Below are 17,488 nucleotides of genomic sequence, written 5' to 3'. Positions count from 1 at the left end.
CTGAAAGGTCAGAGCCAATCATCCAGTTCACGCCCTGCCCCCTAACTCCCCTCATCCCCCACCCCCACAGTGAAAAAGAAATAACAAGAAAAGGAAAGGAAATGACTGCTCCTAGGTACTTTGGAGGAGAAAGTTTATTATAGCTACGTGGGAGAGCGTAGCCAGAGGCATGCACATCTAGGAGAGTCTAGAATGGCCATGACTTTGAACCGTGTGGGGAGGAGGGGAGGAGGGGAGGAGGGGAAAGAAAGGACTCAAGTCCTGCAGCTAGCAGGCCCACCCAAGAGGCAGAGAGCAGGTAACCAGAGTGCATTGTAGAGGGAAGAGCCTCTGGGGGTGGGCAGCCCAGCCCCCCTGGCTAGAAAGCTCAGGGCAGAAGGCAGGGTATGCTAGCCATGCCCTGCAGCAGGTAGGGACTGAGGGCCTCTGGGAAAGCCTGGAGGCCCGGGTCGATTTGCTGTGTTAAATAGGCACCTCAGCCGCTTGTTCCGGCTTTGAAACTTAACACCCCTCAAATAAGCTGTTCTTTCTGGGCCATAGCAGAGTCCAGAGTGTGGCCTCTGGGACTGGGCTGTTCTTATCTGAGACCCGGCTCCATTGGTTACCTTTGTGACTATGGCCAAGTCTGGTTGTTTTTGTTTGTTTGCTTTAGTCTCACCTATGTTGTCCTAGAAGGCTTGGAGCTCCTTAAGTAAACCAGGCTGACCTTGAACTCAGAGATCCTCCTGGCTGCTAGGATTAAAGGTGTGCCCAACCACACCTGGCTGTATGCTCAGTTTTCCCCCCCCCCCCTTCTTTAAAATGGGAACTGTGAGCTGGGGGACATAGCTCAAAGCTAGAGCACTGTGCTAGCATCCCCAGGGCCCTGGGTTTTGTCTCTAGCACCATTTAATAAAATGGATGGAACCAGGTGTGGTGCCACAAACCTTTAATCTCAGTACCTGGGAAGATATTTTGTGAGTTCCAGGCTAGTCAGGGCCGTATAATGAGACCTGTCAAATAAAACAAAACCAAAAACTCTATTCCTAAACATGGGTCAGTTTTCAGGTACCTATAAATATGTCTCTGTTTCATGTGTTTGGGGTATCACACAGGACTTGAACCAGAGAAGCTGCTGTAGGAGATGGGGAGAATGCAAGACCAACAAGGGAAAACAGGCCCACCACAAACCTGGCCCAAGCTGCTGCTTTTTTTCTGGACCCCCAGTTTCTTCACCTCTAAAATAAAAGTGGCCTTGGATAATCAGGTCACTTAGCACCTTGATGTATAATTTACCTGGGCTTGGGCTCCTGAATAGCACCATGGATTTTTTTATTCATGTGATGCAGGGTCTTGCTATGTGGCCCATGCAGGCTTTAGCATCTCCTAGTGCTATTATACTTGGCTGTTACTTGTTTAGGATTTGTTTTGTTGTTGTTTTTGTTTTTTCGAGACAGGGTCTCTGTGTGTAGCCTTGGCTGTCCTGCACTTGCTTTGTAGACCAGGCTGACCTCGAACTCACAATGATCTGCCTGCCTCTGCCTCCTGAGTGCAGGATTTGTTGATTTTGTTTTGTTTTGTTCTGTTTTTTCAGGATTTGTTTTTTTAATGTGTGATAATTGAGATAGAATTTAGGCCCCTATACAGGTAAACCCCATCCACCAGAGAGTTGTATCCCAAATCCTCTTTTTTCCTTTTAGAGCCAGGGTCCTGTTTAAGTTGCTGGCCTTGACCTTCTCAGTAGCTCAGGCTGACCATGAACATATATAATCCTCCTGTCTCTCTCTACCTCTCAAGGTAGAAAAAGCAGTGGATGCCTTTAACCCCAGCTCTTGGGAGGCAGAGGCAGGCATGTCTCTGTGAGTTCAAGGCCAGCCAGGGCTACAAAGTGAGTTCCTTGACAGCCAGGGCTACACAGAGAAACTGTCTTGGAAAAAAACCAATGAACCAAACAAAAGAGTTGCATCGTGTCTGACCAATCCATAGCTTTGTTGTTGTTTGTTTGTTTGTTTTTGAGGCAGGGTTTCTCTGTAACAGCTCTGGCTGTCCTGGAACTAGCTCCGTAGACCAGGCTGGCCTTGAACTCACAGTGATCCACCTGCCTCTGTCTCCCAAGTGCTGGGATCACAGAAGCATGCCACTGCCACTGCCTGGCCAATCCATAGCTTTTAATGAATACAATTGATGCTTTGGAGGGGGTTAGCTTTTTAGAAAACAGTCTCAGAATATGTCTGGATAATCCAGCCCAGATTGTGGTTTGTTCTCAAAAGAAGATGAAGCAGGGCGTGGTGGCGCATGCCTTAAATCCCAGCACTCAGGAGGCAGAGGCAGGCGGATCGCTGTGAGTTCGAGGCCAGCCTGGTCTACAAAGTGAGTCCAGGACAGCCAAGGCTACACAGGGAAACCCTGTCTCGAAAAATCAGAAAAAAAAAAAAAAAGAGGGTTAGTATTTCATGAAGTAGTGCTAGAAATAGGAATTTCTAAATGAATAAGGTTGATAAAAAAAAAAAAACAACTAAGTGTTGTGGTGGCGCATGTCTTTAATCCCAGCACTCGGGAGGCAGAGGTAGGTGGATCGCTGTGAGTTTGAGGCCAGCCTGGTCTACAAAGTGAGTCCAGGATGGCCAAGGCTACACAGAGAAACCCTGTCTCGAAAAACCAAAAAAAAGAAGAAAAAAAACTGTGTTGAAAAAAAACCTAGGTGTGGTGGTACATGGCTTTATTCCCAGCAATCTAAAAAGGAGGGTGAGGCTGAAGAGAAGGTTCATCAAAAAAGAATACTTGATCCAGGCGGTGGTGGCACACACCTTTAATCCCAACACCTGGGGGGCAGAGGCAGGTGGATTGCTGTGAGTTCAAGGCCAGCCTGGTCTACAGAGGGAGTTCCAGGACAGCCCTAGCTGTTACACACAGAAACCCTGTCTTTTTTGATTGATTTTCGTTTCTGCTTTTCAACACAGAGTTTCTCTGTGTAACAGCCCTGACTGTCCTGGAACTCGCTCTGTAGTCCAGGCTGGCCTTGAACTCAGAGATCTGCCTGCCTCTGCCTCCCAGGTGCTGGGATGAAAGACGTGCTCCACCACACCTGAAACCCTGTCTTAAGCAAGCAAGCAAGCAAACAAACAAACAAAAAAAGAACACTTGCTCCTTTTACCAAGCACTGAGGCTCAGTTACCAGCACTCATCTGGCAGTTTATAACTGTCTGTGTTGCTAGTTGCTGGGGCTCTGATTGATGCTTTCTTCTGGTACCAGGCCACACATAATACACATACATTTAGTCAAAACACTTAGCTGAGCGCGGTGGCTTTAATTCCAGCACTTGGGAGGCAGAAGCAGGTGGATCACTATGTGTTTGAGGCCAACCTGGTCTATAAAATAAGTCCAGGACAGCCAAAGCTACACAGAGAAACCCTGTCTCAAACAAACAAACAAACAAAAATAAAAACTTATAAAGTTTGTTTCAAATTTTCAAATGGGCTGGGTGTGGTGGCGCACACCTTTAATCTCAGCACTCAGGAGGCAGAGGCAGGCGGATTGCTGTTCTTCCTCGCTGACTCTTGAAAAATGCAGAGTAGAGAAGAGACTTGATACCCTATGAGCATATACAGGGTGAGGAAATCTCCCTCAGGAACAGTCATAGGGGAGGGGAATAAGGGGAAAATGGGAGGATACAAGGGATGGGATAACCATTGAGATGTAACAAGAATAAATTAATTTAAAAAAAAAGAGAAAAGAAAAATGCAGAGTAGAAAACACACAGATGCAATACACCATAACGAGGAGAGTCAGTTCTCAGAGAAGGAACTGCCTCTGTTGAAACACGGAATAGCTAGGAAGTCAGTTACATAAGTGGAGGGGCAAAGGGGAGAGTCTTTCATTCAGGGGAAAACAAGCGCAAACCCTGAGAAATAAAAGAAGGTACCGTGTGGCAAGGAAACTAAAATTTGTGACTGAGGTGCAGGAAATGACGATTTGTTGTAGGCGGGGCACAAGATGTTGGAGTTTAGAAAATTTCCGTTTTGGGAGCCTGGCGTGGTGCCGCATGCCTTTAATCCCAGCACTCGGGAGGCAGAGGTAGGCGGATCACTGTGTTCGAGGCCAGCCTGGTCTACAAAGTGAGTCCAGGATGGCCAAGGCTACACAGAGAGACCCTGTCTCGAAAAACCAAAAAGAAAAAAAAAGAAAATTTCCGTTTTGTTTGGGCCCTTTGTACTGAAGGCTACAGAATGCCTTTGAATATTTTACACAGGGTAGTGACTTGATCAGGTATGGGGGTTTTTTTGTTATTGTTGTTAAAGATCGCTTTGCTGAGCTCCGTGGAGGATGCCCTGTAAAGAAATGAGCTATGGGACATGTTACATTCGAGTGGAATTCTGGGATGGGTATTGTTCATGGACTAGAATGGAAGTGAAGATAAGTGAGTGTAGGTGATCTCGTGTTGAAGAAAGTAGTCTTGGGCTGGGGTTTGTGGCTATTGATAGAGCGCTTGTCTAGCAAGTAGCAGCTCTTATGTGGAGCACCACATAAACGTGGTGAGGTGGCAAAATCTATAATCTCAGCATGCTGTGGTAGAGCAGGCGGGTTTGAAGGTTGAGGTCACTGGGCAAATGTGTTGGCCTATGCCTTTAATACGAACACTTGGGCGGCAAATACAGGTGGACTTGTGTGAGTTCAAGATCAGCCTGGCGTACATAGAACAGGGAAGACCAAGAAAATCTAGACCAAATTGGAGCTAGGGCCCCAGTGCGGATTAACCGCCCACCCAAATAACTTAATTAACTATTCAGAAGCTGCGAGGCCAAAGACAGCTCAGCCCTAAGCGCATGCCCAAATAGGTGGTTGATGCGGAGTCTGCGCAGTAGAGGGCATTCGAGCCTCAAAGCTTCCCGCCTGCACACATTCTAGAGCAGCCCCAACCCCCTTGGCGAGTGACACTGACTTTTTCCACATCCGGTCGTCCCTCACTCTACCCCTTGGGACACGGAGCCCTCTCCCCCCTCACCGTTCCCGCCTCTTCCGTGTTTTGGTGCGCACGGTGCCCATCAGACGCAGCGACCATTGGCTGCCGGTCGGCTCGAGAGTGGCGATTGGCTGTCGCTGGTCGTCGTTCAAACTCCTCGGGGTATATGGTAAAGGTGGGTGGGGCGCTGGGCATCCCCGGGCGCTGGCAGGTGAGTAGGGTCGGGGGGCTCCGGTGGCTTGGCGGCTAGGGTTGCCCTCGGGAGCCTGCGGGGGGCCAGGCGTCCTGGAACGGCTTGGTGAGGCGTCCAAGCCCGCCCTGCGCCTCTTAGGGGGGTCGCTGCGGCTGGTCTCGGTCAGCGCCACGCTTGGCGTCGCTGGTTCCGGGAAGCCCTCCGGGCCGGGCGCTCGGGGACGGTCTCCTTCCTCCTCGGAGTTCTGGCCATCCTCCGAAGCTTGGCTTTGGCTTTCTGTATCCAGATCGTCCTCATCGTGCGCTTTGGTTTGGTTGTCGTGTTCAGCCATCAGATCGTCGTCTGTGAGTCCTTGTTTAAGACCTGGGTCTGTCTTTTTCTGGATTTATGGCTCAGAGTTCATTGGTGCCTAGCGATACAGCGAACTCTCTTAGTATTTGTGGATGGCATGGTTTTGTACTGTGACAACTGATGAAGTGTTAGGCAGGGATCCTGTGGATAGAATGTCCCCCACCCCCGAATTAGCGCTAAGAAACAAGGGTACTTGTAGCTAACCTTTACTGAGCTCTAGTAATGCGATAGCCCCACGTGGGTTAAATAATTTTAAGATCACAAAGCTGTGGAGTTTCGTTCCATTTATCTTTTTCTCCTCTCTCTCTCTCTTTCTCTTCCAAGGCAGGCTCTGTGTAGCCTTGCCTGTCCTGGACTCACATTGTTTTTTTTGTTTGTTTGTTTTGTTTTTGTCTTTTCGAGACAGGGTTTTTCTGTAGCCTTGCCTGACCTGGACTCGCTTTGTAGACCAGGCTAGCCTCGAACTCACAGCGATCCTCTCTCTGCCTCCCGAGTGCTGGGAGTGCTGGGATTAAAGGCGTGGGCAACCATGCCCGGCCCTGGACTCACATTGTAGACCAGACTGACATTGATCTGCCTGCCTCTGCCTCCCTGAGCACTGGGATAAAAGGCTAGTGCCACAACACCTGGCTCCTTTTTTCCTTTTTTCCTCCACCAGTCGGATTCCCTCTTCAGACAGATATACTCTTATATATAATATGTAGTACATAGCAGCTTCTTTTTTGAGACCTTCTTACTTTTGTAGCTCTGGCTGGCCTGAAACTGCCAAGAGAGCCTGCCTCAAATGCCAGTACCACCCACGGAGGCGGACACACACACACCGTGCTCCGTAGACCAGGCTGGCCTTGAACTCAGATCCTTCTGCCCTCTGCCTCCTGCCTTCTGAGTGCTGGGATTAAAGCCATTGGCCACTACCCCAACCCCATTACCCTCTTTAAAAGAATTAATGGTGTGAGCAAATAATGAGATGGGGCACACACGTGCCAAGGTATGCATGTGGAAGGCAGGGGACAACTTTGGAGTGAATTCATTCTATTTTATGGGGGTTGTCAGGCTAGTGTGACAAGAAGTTTTTTGGGTCCCCGCCCTCCCACCCATGTTCTGCAGAATTGGCCCTTTTAACATTCCTCCTAAAATATTGGCATGAACCTTTAACTTTGTTCTCATTTTTTCCCTTCCCCCGTTCTTATTTTTAGTTTTAGTTGTTTTGTTTTTTGGAGACAGGGCTTCTCTCTGTAGCCTTGGCTGTCCTGGACTTACTTTGTAGACCAGGCTGGCTTCAGACTCATAGAGATCTGCCTGCCTCTGCCTCCTACGTGCTGGGATTAAAGACGTGGGCTACCACACTTGGCTCCTGTTCTCATTTTTTAAAACAAATATTTAACTAATATATATATATATTTTTTTTAAAGATTTATTATTTGTATAGAGTGCTCTGTCTGCGAGTACACCTGCAGGCCAGAAGAGAGGGCATCAGATCTCATATAGATGGCTGTGACACACCATGTGGTTGCTGGGAATTGAACTCAGGACCTGTGGAGGAGCAGTCAGTGCTCCTCACCACTGAGCCATCTTTCCAGCCCCCTTAACTATATTCTTAAGACTATTTAGCTGGGCGGTGGTGGTGCCTTCCCAATGCTTGATTCCACCATGTTAAAATGAAAAATTCACCAGAATGTAGGAACTCTGTTTGCACTCTAACTTCAGTGTTTATAGTTTGCTAAATATTCTTTTTCTTTTCTTTCTTTCTTTCTTTCTTTTTTTTTTTCCAAGACAAGGTTTCTCTGTGTAGCCCTGACTGTTCTGGACTCACTTTGTAGACCAGGCTGGCCTCAAACTCACAGCGATCCACCTGTCTCTGCCTACCAAGTGCTGGGATTAAAGGCGTGCTCCACCACGCCCGGCTGTAAATGGGGTTTATATGGTGCCTGCCTCATAGGGTAGTGTCACCAATTACATGATGCAAATAAAATGCTTAATGAGAGACTAGAGAGGTGGCTCAGTCAGTAAAGTGATTGTTTCATAAACATCAGGAGGCCCTGGGTTTGATTTCCAAAGTGGTGAAGCGACTTAATCCTAGCATTCTGGAGTAGATGAGCGGGTCAAGGCAGCCTCTACTGTAAAAGGGCCAGTGAGTGTTTGCAATCCTATTTCTGGGAAGTCGAGACAGGAGGATCCTTGGAGTTCACTGGTCAGCCAGTCTAGCCTATTTGGTGAGCTCCAGGCCAACATGAAACTCTATATCAAAAGCAAATAGCCGGGTGCAGTGGAGCAGGCCTTTAATCCCAGCACACGAGAGGCAGAGGCTCTCTTGAATTTGAAGCCAGCATGGGCTACAGAGTGAGTTCCAAGACAGCCATGGCTATTATACGGAGAAACCCTGTCTTAAAAAACAAAACAACAAAAATCCCTCAGATGGCTGATTCTTGAGGAACCACACTCCCTTCCTCCCATCCTCCTCCAAAAAAGCAAAACCAAAAAACCTCACACACTAGTGCTTACTATGGCTGGGTTTGGTGGCACAAGATTGTAATCCCGGCTACTTGGGAGTCTGAGGCAGGATGATCCGCAGCACACTAAACTGCAGAGTGAGCTTAAGGTCAGCCTGCGCCACTTAGGGAATCCTGTCCTAAGTACCATGTATAAAGTTCTAGGTTCAATCCTCAGTATGAAAAATACATAAAATGCCAGGTGTGGTGGCGCACGCCTTTAATCCCAGTCCTCGGGAGACAGAGGCAGGCTGATCGCTGTGAGTTTGAGGCCAGCCTGGTCTACAAAGCGAGTCCAGGACAGTCATGATAACATAGAGGAACCCTGTCTCGAAAAAAACAACAAAAATACACAAAACAACAACAAAATAGTATTTTTATTTAAAAAAAGATTTATTTATTATATGTATAGTGTTTTGCCTGCACACCAGAGCCAGAAGAGGGCACCAGATCTCATTAAGGATGGGAGCTATTATGCGGTTGCTGGGAATTGAACTCAGGACCTTTGGAAGAGCAGCCAGTGCTCTTAACCTCTGAACTGTCTCTTCAGCCTGTTTTTGATTTTTTAAAAATTTGTTTATTTTTATTTCTTATGCAATGGGTTTTGCATAAACAAAGGTCTACGTGATGGTGTTGGATCACCTGCAACTGGAGTTACAGGCAGTTATGAGCTGCCATGTGGGTGCTAGGAATTGAACCCAGGTCCTCTGGAAGAACAGCCAGTGCTCTTAACCACTGAGTCACCTCTCCAGCCCTTTGAGGCTTATTTGTACTTTAATGGGTGTGGGGTGTTTTACCTGTATGCATGGTTGTGAGCAGCCATAGGGTTATTGGGACTCTAACGCAGGTTCCCTAGAAGAGTAGTCAGGGCCCTTACCTGAATCATCCCTCCATCCTCAACAAAATAGTATTGTATCCTACGGAGAGTAAGTGTGAAGTTCAGAACAAAAACTTTTGTTATCCCCCATTTTGGCCAAGGCCTCAGAGCTAGTGGGTGGTAGGCAGTGGAGTCTGGGTTTTAATTCTGGTCTCTGAAACTGAGCATTGTTCTGTTTCCCGTGGGAATATGCTCTGAAGCTATGTGAGAAGCCGCTGTTAAAGTGTTTAGCTTAGCGCTTGGCACGTGCTCAGTATTGTTCTCTCTTCTCAGGAAGCCAGCCGGCCTCTAGGGCTGAGAAACTGCGGCCCATCCTTAGATACTGAAGAGTACCTGCTGCCTCCCAGCACGCTGCCTCCCGCAGCCCGGAACAGCTCTGCGTTTCTTCCTTTTCCTGGAAGGTGAAGGCCATGTCGCCTCCTGGAAAAGTTGCCCGGAAAGAGAGCCTGGGGCTCCAGTGCGAGTGGGGGTCCTGCTCCTTTGTGTGCTCAGCCATGGAGGAGTTCTTCGAGCACGCCACTCAGCACCTGCAGCAGCACATGCATGGCTCTAAGGAGGAAGATGAGGAAGAGGACCCACTTGGTAAGGGAGCAGGAAACAGTGCAAGGGTGGGTGGGAAATCCGACTCCTAGAGAGAGAGTGGACAGCTGGGAAAACAAATTTTTCTTTTTCCATACAGGGTCGCTCTCTGTAGTCCTTGCTGTTCTAGAACTCATTTTGTATTTCTGGCTGGCCTCGAACTCTTAAGACATCAGCTTGCCTCTGCCTCCTAAGTGCTGGCATTATAAGCATGCACCACCACACTTGGCATTTTCTTTTTTTTAAATTTCATGTGCCTTAGCATTTTGCCTGCATTTATGTTTGAATGAGGGTGTTGAATCCCTTGGAGCTGGAGTTACAGAGAGTTGTGAGCTGCCATGTGGGTGCTGGGACTTGAACCCGGGACTTCTGGAACCACCAAGCCATTTCTGCAGCTTCTTAGGTTTATTTTCATAACTATACTTTTCTTCATTCACAAAAATATCGTGAAGTCATTTATAAAGAATTCAATCAACAAGGATGTGTCGAATGATTACCATCAGAAACAATTTGTGATTTTGTGTGTATATGTGTGGGCACATGCATGCTGTGGATCAAGTATGGAGATCACAGGACAACTCGTGGGAGTCTGTTCTTCCACGTGGAGGTCCCATGTCATCAGAGTTCATACAGGTTCCTTTCCTGCTAACTCATCCTGCTGCACCTCTTTCCTTAAACATTTTTTGAGGGTGCGGATGGATGGCGACACACATGACGTGTGTGTGTGTGTGTGTGTGTGTGTGTGTAGTGTGAGCGTAGTGTGAGCGCACCGTGGCTTATGTGTAGAGTCAGAAGATAACTGTGGGAGTTCATCCTTCTCTTCCACTGTGTGGGTTCTGGGAATCAAACTCAGAAGATCATTAGGCTTGGCGATAAGTGCCTTGCCTGCTGAACCAGTTTGCTGTCCCCCCTTACCCCTCCCCCAATTTTTTAATTTTTGTTTTTAGTTTTTTGAGACAGGGTTTCTCTGTGTAGACTTGGCTGTCCTGGACTCGCTTTGTAGACCAGGCTGGCCTCAAACTCACAGCGATCTGCCTGCCGAGTGCTGGGATTAAAGGTGTGCGCCACCATGCCCGGCATATTTTGTTTTTTCAAGACAGGGATTCTCTGTAACAGCCCTGGCTGTTCTAGACTTTGTAGACAGGCTGGCCTTGAACTCACAGAGATCCATCTGCCTCTGTCTCCCAAGTGCTGGGATTAACGGTGTGTACCACCATGCCTGGCCTTTTTTTTTTTTTTTTTTTTTTTTTTTTTTTTTTTTTTTGAGACAAGGCCTCACTTTGTATTCTTGGTTGGCCTGGAATTTACTATCTATCTATCTAGACCATGCTTGCCGTGAGTTTATAGAGATCTGAGTGTTGGGATTAAGGTGTCTCCCTGCCTGTGCCTCCTGAATATTGGCATTAAAGGCTTTGTATCACTATGCCCAGCCTCCTTTTGCCTTATTTGTCTGTCTGGTTTTTTGAGACAGGGTTTCTCTGTGTAGCCTTGGCTGCCCTGGACTCACTTTGTAGACCAGCCTGGCCTTGAACTCACAGAGATCTACTTCCTGTGATTAAAGACATGTAATTAAAGACTTGTGCCACTACACCCAGCTGGCTCCTTTCCCTTTTTATTATAATTATTTGCATTTTTTGTTTAGATTTATTTATTTTATGTGTCTGTTTTGCCTGCGTATATGAGCGCCATGAGCATGCCTGGTGCCTACAGAGGCCAGAAGAGCATGTTGTATTCCCGTGAACTGGATTTATGAATGGTTATAAACCATCATGTGTGAGCCAATCCCAGGTCCTCTGCGAGAGCAACAAATACTCTTTAACAGCTAAGCTATCGCGAGCCCCTGTTTACTTCCGAGAGGGAGCTCTGTAATCCAGCCTCGCGCCCGCTGAAGTCCTGCCTTGGCCTCCCAAATGCTAGGGTTGCTAGCATCAGCCACCACACAGGTTCTGGAGTACATTTGTATCCCAGCTAAGAAGATAACTGAGCAGCTGTATTCAGTGCACTCAGAAGCGCTCTTCATTCTGTTTTACTCTTTTTTCCTTTTCTTTGTCTCATGTAGCCCTGACTGACTTTAAACTTGTTATGCAACTAAGGTGGAACGTTTAAATCCTGATCCTGCGGAGATTTCTGGGATTATAGTTACATACCCACACCTGTTTGTAAAGTCAAATAATACACAGAAGTGAAATTAAGAGGTGGTTTTACTTTTGGAAGTTTCAGCTTTTCTTTTTCTGGAGACAAGGTTTCTCTGTGTAGCCTTGGCTGTCCTGGACTCACTTTGTAGACCAGGCTGGCCCCGAACTCACGAGATCTGCCTGCCTCTGCCTCCCAAGTGCTGGGATTAAAGGCGTGCGCCACCACACCCGGCTCTCAGCTTTTCAAAAGAAGTGAATTTCTGTTAAATGTTGGAAATGTGGTGCTGGAGAGATAGGAAGTGGATTGAAATAAATAATGAGCCTGTCTTGAAGTAAGCAGAGTGGAAGGGGAAAGAGAGCTGGAGTGTTGGCCCTGTCTCCCTCAGGGACCATGGGAAACTGAGGAGAGGTTGTGCATGTTTGCCAGGGCTACCCTAACCCTTCTCCCTGGTCTCTGGCTCAGGCCTTCTCCCAGCTGTTCAGCTCTGCCTAGACTACGTTCTCTCTTTCATCCGCTCCTAGCGTAGGGGCTTTGTGTAGCTGCAGGCAGCGTCAGGTTACTTCTGCTTACCGCTTAGTTTGTGGCAGGGTCTTACTCTGTAGCTCAGGTTGGTCTTGGAATCGTGGCAGTTTGCCAGCCCACCCTCCTGGGTTCTGGTGTTACAGATGAGAGCCAGCATACCTAATTCTGTGTAAAACTTGTCTGGTGCCCACACCTGACCCCGTATTCCTTGCCACTAGTTGCAGTTATGTAAATATGGTTCTCTGAAAGCCATGTGGCTGGACTCTTGCCTACTTGCTAAGTCGGAAATCCCTGACTCAGTTGAAAGTCATTGACTGATGTTACAAAGGTGGATAAACTCCTAGTTTATCCCTGGTCAGAGTCCTGCTTAATGTCTGAGATGGAAAGTGAACTGAGCTTGGAAAGTGTCAGACCATTCCTTCTAAACCTTTCTGCAGAGGAAGAATTCTCCTGCTTGTGGCAGGAATGTGGCTTTTGCTCTCTGGACAGTTCTGCCGACCTCATCCGCCATGTCTACTTCCATTGCTACCACACCAAGCTGAAACAGTGGGGGCTGCAAGCCTTGCAGAGCCAGGCTGATCTCAGCCCCTGCATCCTGGACTTCCAGAGCCGGAACGTCATCCCTGACATCCCTGACCATTTCCAGTGTCTATGGGAGCATTGCGAGGTCAGCAGAGAATGCCAGAAATAGGGGTGGAAGGAAGCTGGGGATCTTGACTCAAGATGCCTTGACTCTCGCTGGGGTGCCTTATATTTCTGATGCTCCTGCTGCTATCTCCCCTCTCTTCTTGTGTCATTCCTTTGTCTTAAACCTTCCCCATTCCCACAAGTTAATTTGGGGGAGCGCAAGAAACCCCCCTTTGACATGGGTGAGAGTCCCTCTAACTGCTGTCAGTCCTCACCCCAAGTTGCCCTGGCACAGAGTACCTTCGACAATCCTGAGTGGTTCTATCGGCACGTGGATGCGCACAGCCTGTGCTGTGAATACCAAGCTGTCAGCAAGGACAACCATGTGGTGCTGTGTGGTTGGAAAGGTAGGGCCACCCCTCTGCTCTGGCCTCTGGTTAAAACTCTGGAGGTGTTAGGGTCTGGAGAAGCTAGGGATGGGACCAGTCCTGCAAGACTAAGTAGGCTACTGGCTAGAGAAAATAGCGGGTACCAGAGCCAAGTTGGGGAGGGGGATTTAAGGATGGAACATGATCAGCTCTTCCTTCCCAGGCTGTACCTGTACCTTTAAGGACCGGTGTAAGCTTCGAGAACACCTCCGCAGCCACACGCAGGAGAAGGTGGTGGCTTGTCCCACCTGTGGGGGCATGTTTGCCAACAACACCAAGTTCTTAGATCACATCCGTCGCCAGACCTCATCGGATCGTAAGCAGTTAGAGAAGGGGGAGTGGGCTAGCCTACTTAAAGTGAAGCTCAGGCTGTGTTCCCAGGGGAGGTGGCTGCCGCAGAGATCTGTACTCTGGCTCTCTTCCCCTTTTGGGACCAGGAGCCTCCTAAACTTCTCTTAGACATTGTTCAGCACTTTCTGTTGGCGGCATCAGTTACCTCAGGAATCCTCACAACAGCCCCATGAGGTAGGCTTCTTATTCCCCTTTTTACAGATGAGGAAACTGAGGCTCAGAGAGCTTAAACCACTTACCTGAGATCACACAGCTAGTAAGTGGTAAAGCTGGGGTTTAACTCAGGTCTCAACTCCAAATCCCACCGGTAGCTTCCCTTGGCTCCCTGGGTGGCTCCCTCTGTCCGGGATGGTTCTCCTCTTCTCTGCCCTGCACTGTTCTCTTCAGTCCCTTTGCTCTGCCTACCCCACCCAGAGCAGCGTTTCCAGTGTTCCCACTGTTCCAAGAGATTTGCCACAGAGAGGCTGTTGCGAGACCACATGCGGAACCATGGTGAGTGGCCTGCGCCCAAGCCTCCCTGACCTCCCCTCAGTGCCCTGTGAGTCCCTTCATAGATCCTTGCTTCTTCTCTGCTCCTCAGTGAATCACTATAAATGTCCTTTGTGTGACATGACCTGCCCACTGCCTTCCTCTCTCCGTAATCATATGCGCTTTCGACACAGTGAAGACCGACCCTTTAAATGTGACTGTTGCGACTACAGGTAAGAGGACTCGGGGCAAAATACAGGGCTCAGGTTTCAGGGTTCCGAATGCCCTCCAACCCTTCCTGATTTCTCCTGGAAGTTGCAAGAATCTGATTGACCTCCGGAAGCACCTGGACACCCACAGCAAGGAGTCCGCCTACCGGTGTGACTTTGAGAACTGCAGCTTCAGTGCTCGATCGCTCAGCTCTGTCAAGTCCCATCACCGCAAAGTGCATGAGGTAAGCGGTTGCCGGGGAAGGGTCAGCAGGAGAGCGGCTGAGGAGCTGACCTCATTTCCTCTTCCCTTGTCCGCAGGGAGACTCAGAGCCAAGGTACAAGTGCCATGTCTGTGACAAATGCTTCACACGGGGCAACAACCTCACCGTGCACCTTCGCAAGAAGCACCAGTTCAAGTGGCCCTCAGGACACCCTCGTTTTCGGTAGGTCTAAATCTTTTCCCCACAGATTTGTTTTTGTTTGTTACTGTGTGTATTGGGGGTGGGGGTTCCCGTGCTCCTGGAGAGGTCGGGATACAACTTGTGGAGTTGTTTCTCTCTTCCTCTTATGTGGCTTCCAGATACTCAACTCAAGGCATCAGGCATGCATGGCAAGCATTTTTCACCTGAGCCATCTCACCAGCCTGACACTTTTATTATTTTCTTCTTTTTTTTTGAGACAGGGTTTCTCTGAGAAGCCTTGGCTGTCCTGGTACTCTTTTTGTAGACCAGGCTGGCCTCAAACTCACATCCATCCACCTGCCTCTGCTTCCTGAGTGAGGGGATTAAAGGTGTTTGCTACCACACCTAGCACCTGACACAGACCTTTTAACAAGGAAAAAGAAATTGATATATGGTACTTTGATACCTACCATCTATGTTTAGTTTCAGCCTTAAAAATGGTAGAGCAAAGCCAGGTGTGGTGGCGCACACCTTTTATCCTAGTACTCGGGAGGCAGAGGCAGGCGGATCGCTGTGAGTTCGAGGCCAGCCTGGTTTACAAAGCGAGACCAGGACAGCCAAGGCTACATAGAGAAACCCTGTCTCAAAAAAAAAAAAAGGTAGAGCATGGCAGAGGTAGGAGGATCACGGTGAGTCAAGGACAGCCAAGGCTACACAGAGAAACCCTGTCTCGAAAAACCAAAAAAAGATAAATTAAAAAGGTGGAACAAAGATTGTTGTTTTGTTCTATTGGTGTGTGTGTGTGTGTGTGTGTTTTATCTTGTTGATTGTTTTAGAGACAGGATCTCCATACAGCCCTGGCTGGCCTAGAGCTTATTATCTAGACCAAGCTGGCCTTGAACTCACAGAGATCCATCTGTGTCTGCTCTGCTCTGATGAGACTAAAGGTGTGCTCCACCATGCAAGGCTGCGACTCCCCCCCCCCCCCCCCCCAGGGCTTCCCTGTGTAGCCCTGACTATCCTGGAATCATTCTGTAGACCAGGCTAGCCTCGAACTCAAGAAGATTGGCCTGCTTCTGCCTCTGCCTCTTGAGTGCTAGGATTAAAGGCAGGCGCCACCGTGCTGGGCAATGGCTGTGCCTTTTCTAGTACAAAGGTTAATGTCAGACTTAACAAATAGTGTCAAAAGTCCCAGAGCCAGAATTAAAGGCTGAGGGTCCTGACCCTCCTCAGCTTTCAGCTCCACGGCTTTCTCATAAACTTTTGACGCTGCCCTGTTGCAGAGCTGATCAGTCTCCACTGGATTGGGCTTCTGCGTTAGTTTTCCCATTTGAGTCTTCTCCTCTGATCTTTCTACATATTACCTTAAAAAACCCTTTTCTCAGTCTTCAGTTGTATCACAGACTGCAAAGCCTTCCTCCAGGTGTCTTCAGCCTGTCTTCATCCTCTGCTGTCTGCCTTCCGCAGGTACAAGGAGCATGAAGATGGCTACATGCGACTCCAACTGGTTCGATACGAGAGTGTGGAGCTGACACAGCAATTGCTGCAGCAGCTGCAAGAAGGATCAGATCCCGAATTGGCACTGAATGAGAGCAGCCTGCAGGGCATCGTTCTAGAAACAGTGCTGGGGGCGCCAGGACCTGAGGAAGAGATGGAGGAGGGAGGTGGGGTTGTTGAGGGGACAGCCCTCTCAGCTTCTCAGGGCAACCCCATGCCTATGGTCAGTCAGCCAGACACCCAAGGCCAGCGAGACGTTGTCTACTATGTGCTGTCTGAAGCTCCCAGAGAGCCCCCGCCAGTCTCTGAAGCCCCTTCAAGAGAGATGGAAAAGCTTCAAGGAATACCTGAGGATCCCGGGGTCCAGATGGGCTGAGGCTACAGAGCCTGACCATTCCTACTTGAGGTCTTGGAGTTGGGGCCAGGCAGGAAGGAGTGCCCTTGTGGGTGCTCTTGTTTGGATGCCTTTAGAGTGGTGCTGAGGACAGTGTTCCCTTCTGACTCAGGCGGCATCATTCTGTAGACCCCTCCCCTACTGCTCTTAGAGTGGAACCTGAGGGTGTGGAGTCACTGAGGACATCCTTCCTCTGTGTTCTCATTACAGGGTGTTTCCAGGTGTACGCGTGCTGCCTTGCCATGCTAGACCCTGGTGTTCAGTCCATATCTATGCCTATCCCAGGGTCCGCTGGACCAGGCATGAGCTCCGTACGAGGGCCATTTCCTCACTGTAGGTCACCCACTGAGAACAGGTGCCATTTCTCTCAATATTTCATTTTACATTCCAGGGGCTCTCATTATCTTCAGGGACAGGATCAGGATCGGAGACGCTGTATATGTGGAACAGTTGGTTTTTTGGTAATAAAAGAAGCAGCACTTGGGCTGTTGGTGGAGGCTGTCCATTCTTCCAGAGCATCTACCAGCTCTGTGGAAGGAGGCCCCAAGTGCGCGGCTCTGAGTGAATGCCAGCAGGGTTACAGGATGGACATAAATGCGCTCTCCTCCTAATTAGAACTCTGCCTCTAGGAAAGGTTGGGGCTGTGGGGCTGCAAAGGAGTCTGGAGTGGAGGTGGGCTAGGAAGTTCCCCGGAGAATGCTGAGTACTCAAGGGCCAGGAATCAAGCTAGAAAATGGTCTGTTTATACATTTTCCTAGAGAGTGGACTGATTTTGATAGATTTTTTTTTAAAAATTTGAAAAATCGTATTTATCACATACATGTTCATTTGATTTTATTTAAAGATTTATTATGTATATAACCTTCTGTCTGCATGTACGCCTGCACTCCAGAAGAGGGCACCAGATCTCATAGAGCTCTCATTACAGATGGTTGTGAGCCACCATGTGCTTTCTGGGAATTGAACTCAGGACCTTTGGAAGAGCAGCAGTCAGTGCTCTTAACCTCTGAGCCATCTCTCCAG

General features: G+C 48.6%; 1 protein-coding gene across 5 annotated transcripts; it reads left to right on the top strand.

Annotated features, from left to right (window-relative positions):
- The first annotated feature begins 4,893 nt into the window (after positions 1-4,893).
- Positions 4,894-16,949, top strand: HINFP (histone H4 transcription factor). 5 transcript variants are annotated; one of them, XM_084783352.1, is made up of 10 exons: positions 4,894-5,151; positions 9,252-9,432; positions 12,525-12,754; positions 13,010-13,121; positions 13,306-13,458; positions 13,908-13,985; positions 14,074-14,194; positions 14,277-14,415; positions 14,492-14,616; positions 16,042-16,949. In XM_084783352.1, exons 1-10 carry the CDS (start codon positions 5,107-5,109, stop codon positions 16,445-16,447), a joined length of 1,590 nt encoding a protein of 529 aa, XP_084639478.1. In that variant the 5' UTR covers positions 4,894-5,106; the 3' UTR covers positions 16,448-16,949. The 5 variants fall into 5 exon arrangements, with proteins under 5 accessions (XP_084639478.1, XP_084639481.1, XP_084639479.1 ...); XM_084783355.1 differs by having other exon boundaries at positions 4,895-5,115; positions 9,124-9,432; XM_084783353.1 differs by having other exon boundaries at positions 5,094-5,151; positions 9,124-9,432.
- Positions 16,950-17,488: the final 539 nt, after the last annotated feature.

The sequence above is a fragment of the Acomys minous genome (assembly GCF_964271855.1).
Source record: "Acomys minous genome assembly, chromosome: 5".
Classification (NCBI taxonomy): domain Eukaryota; kingdom Metazoa; phylum Chordata; class Mammalia; order Rodentia; family Muridae; genus Acomys; species Acomys minous.
The sequence above is the reverse complement of the archived record's forward strand: the minus strand, read 5'-3'. Positions and strand labels throughout refer to the sequence as shown.

Bases quoted from the DNA above. Each gene is read 5' to 3' on its own strand.
- HINFP (XM_084783352.1), top strand. From the start codon at position 5,107: ATGGTAAAGGTGGGTGGGGCGCTGGGCATCCCCGGGCGCTGGCAG. The intron at 13,122-13,305 runs GTAGGGCCACCC...CTTCCTTCCCAG, and splicing joins GGTGCTGTGTGGTTGGAAAG to GCTGTACCTGTACCTTTAAG. The intron at 14,617-16,041 runs GTAGGTCTAAAT...TGCCTTCCGCAG, and splicing joins TCAGGACACCCTCGTTTTCG to GTACAAGGAGCATGAAGATG.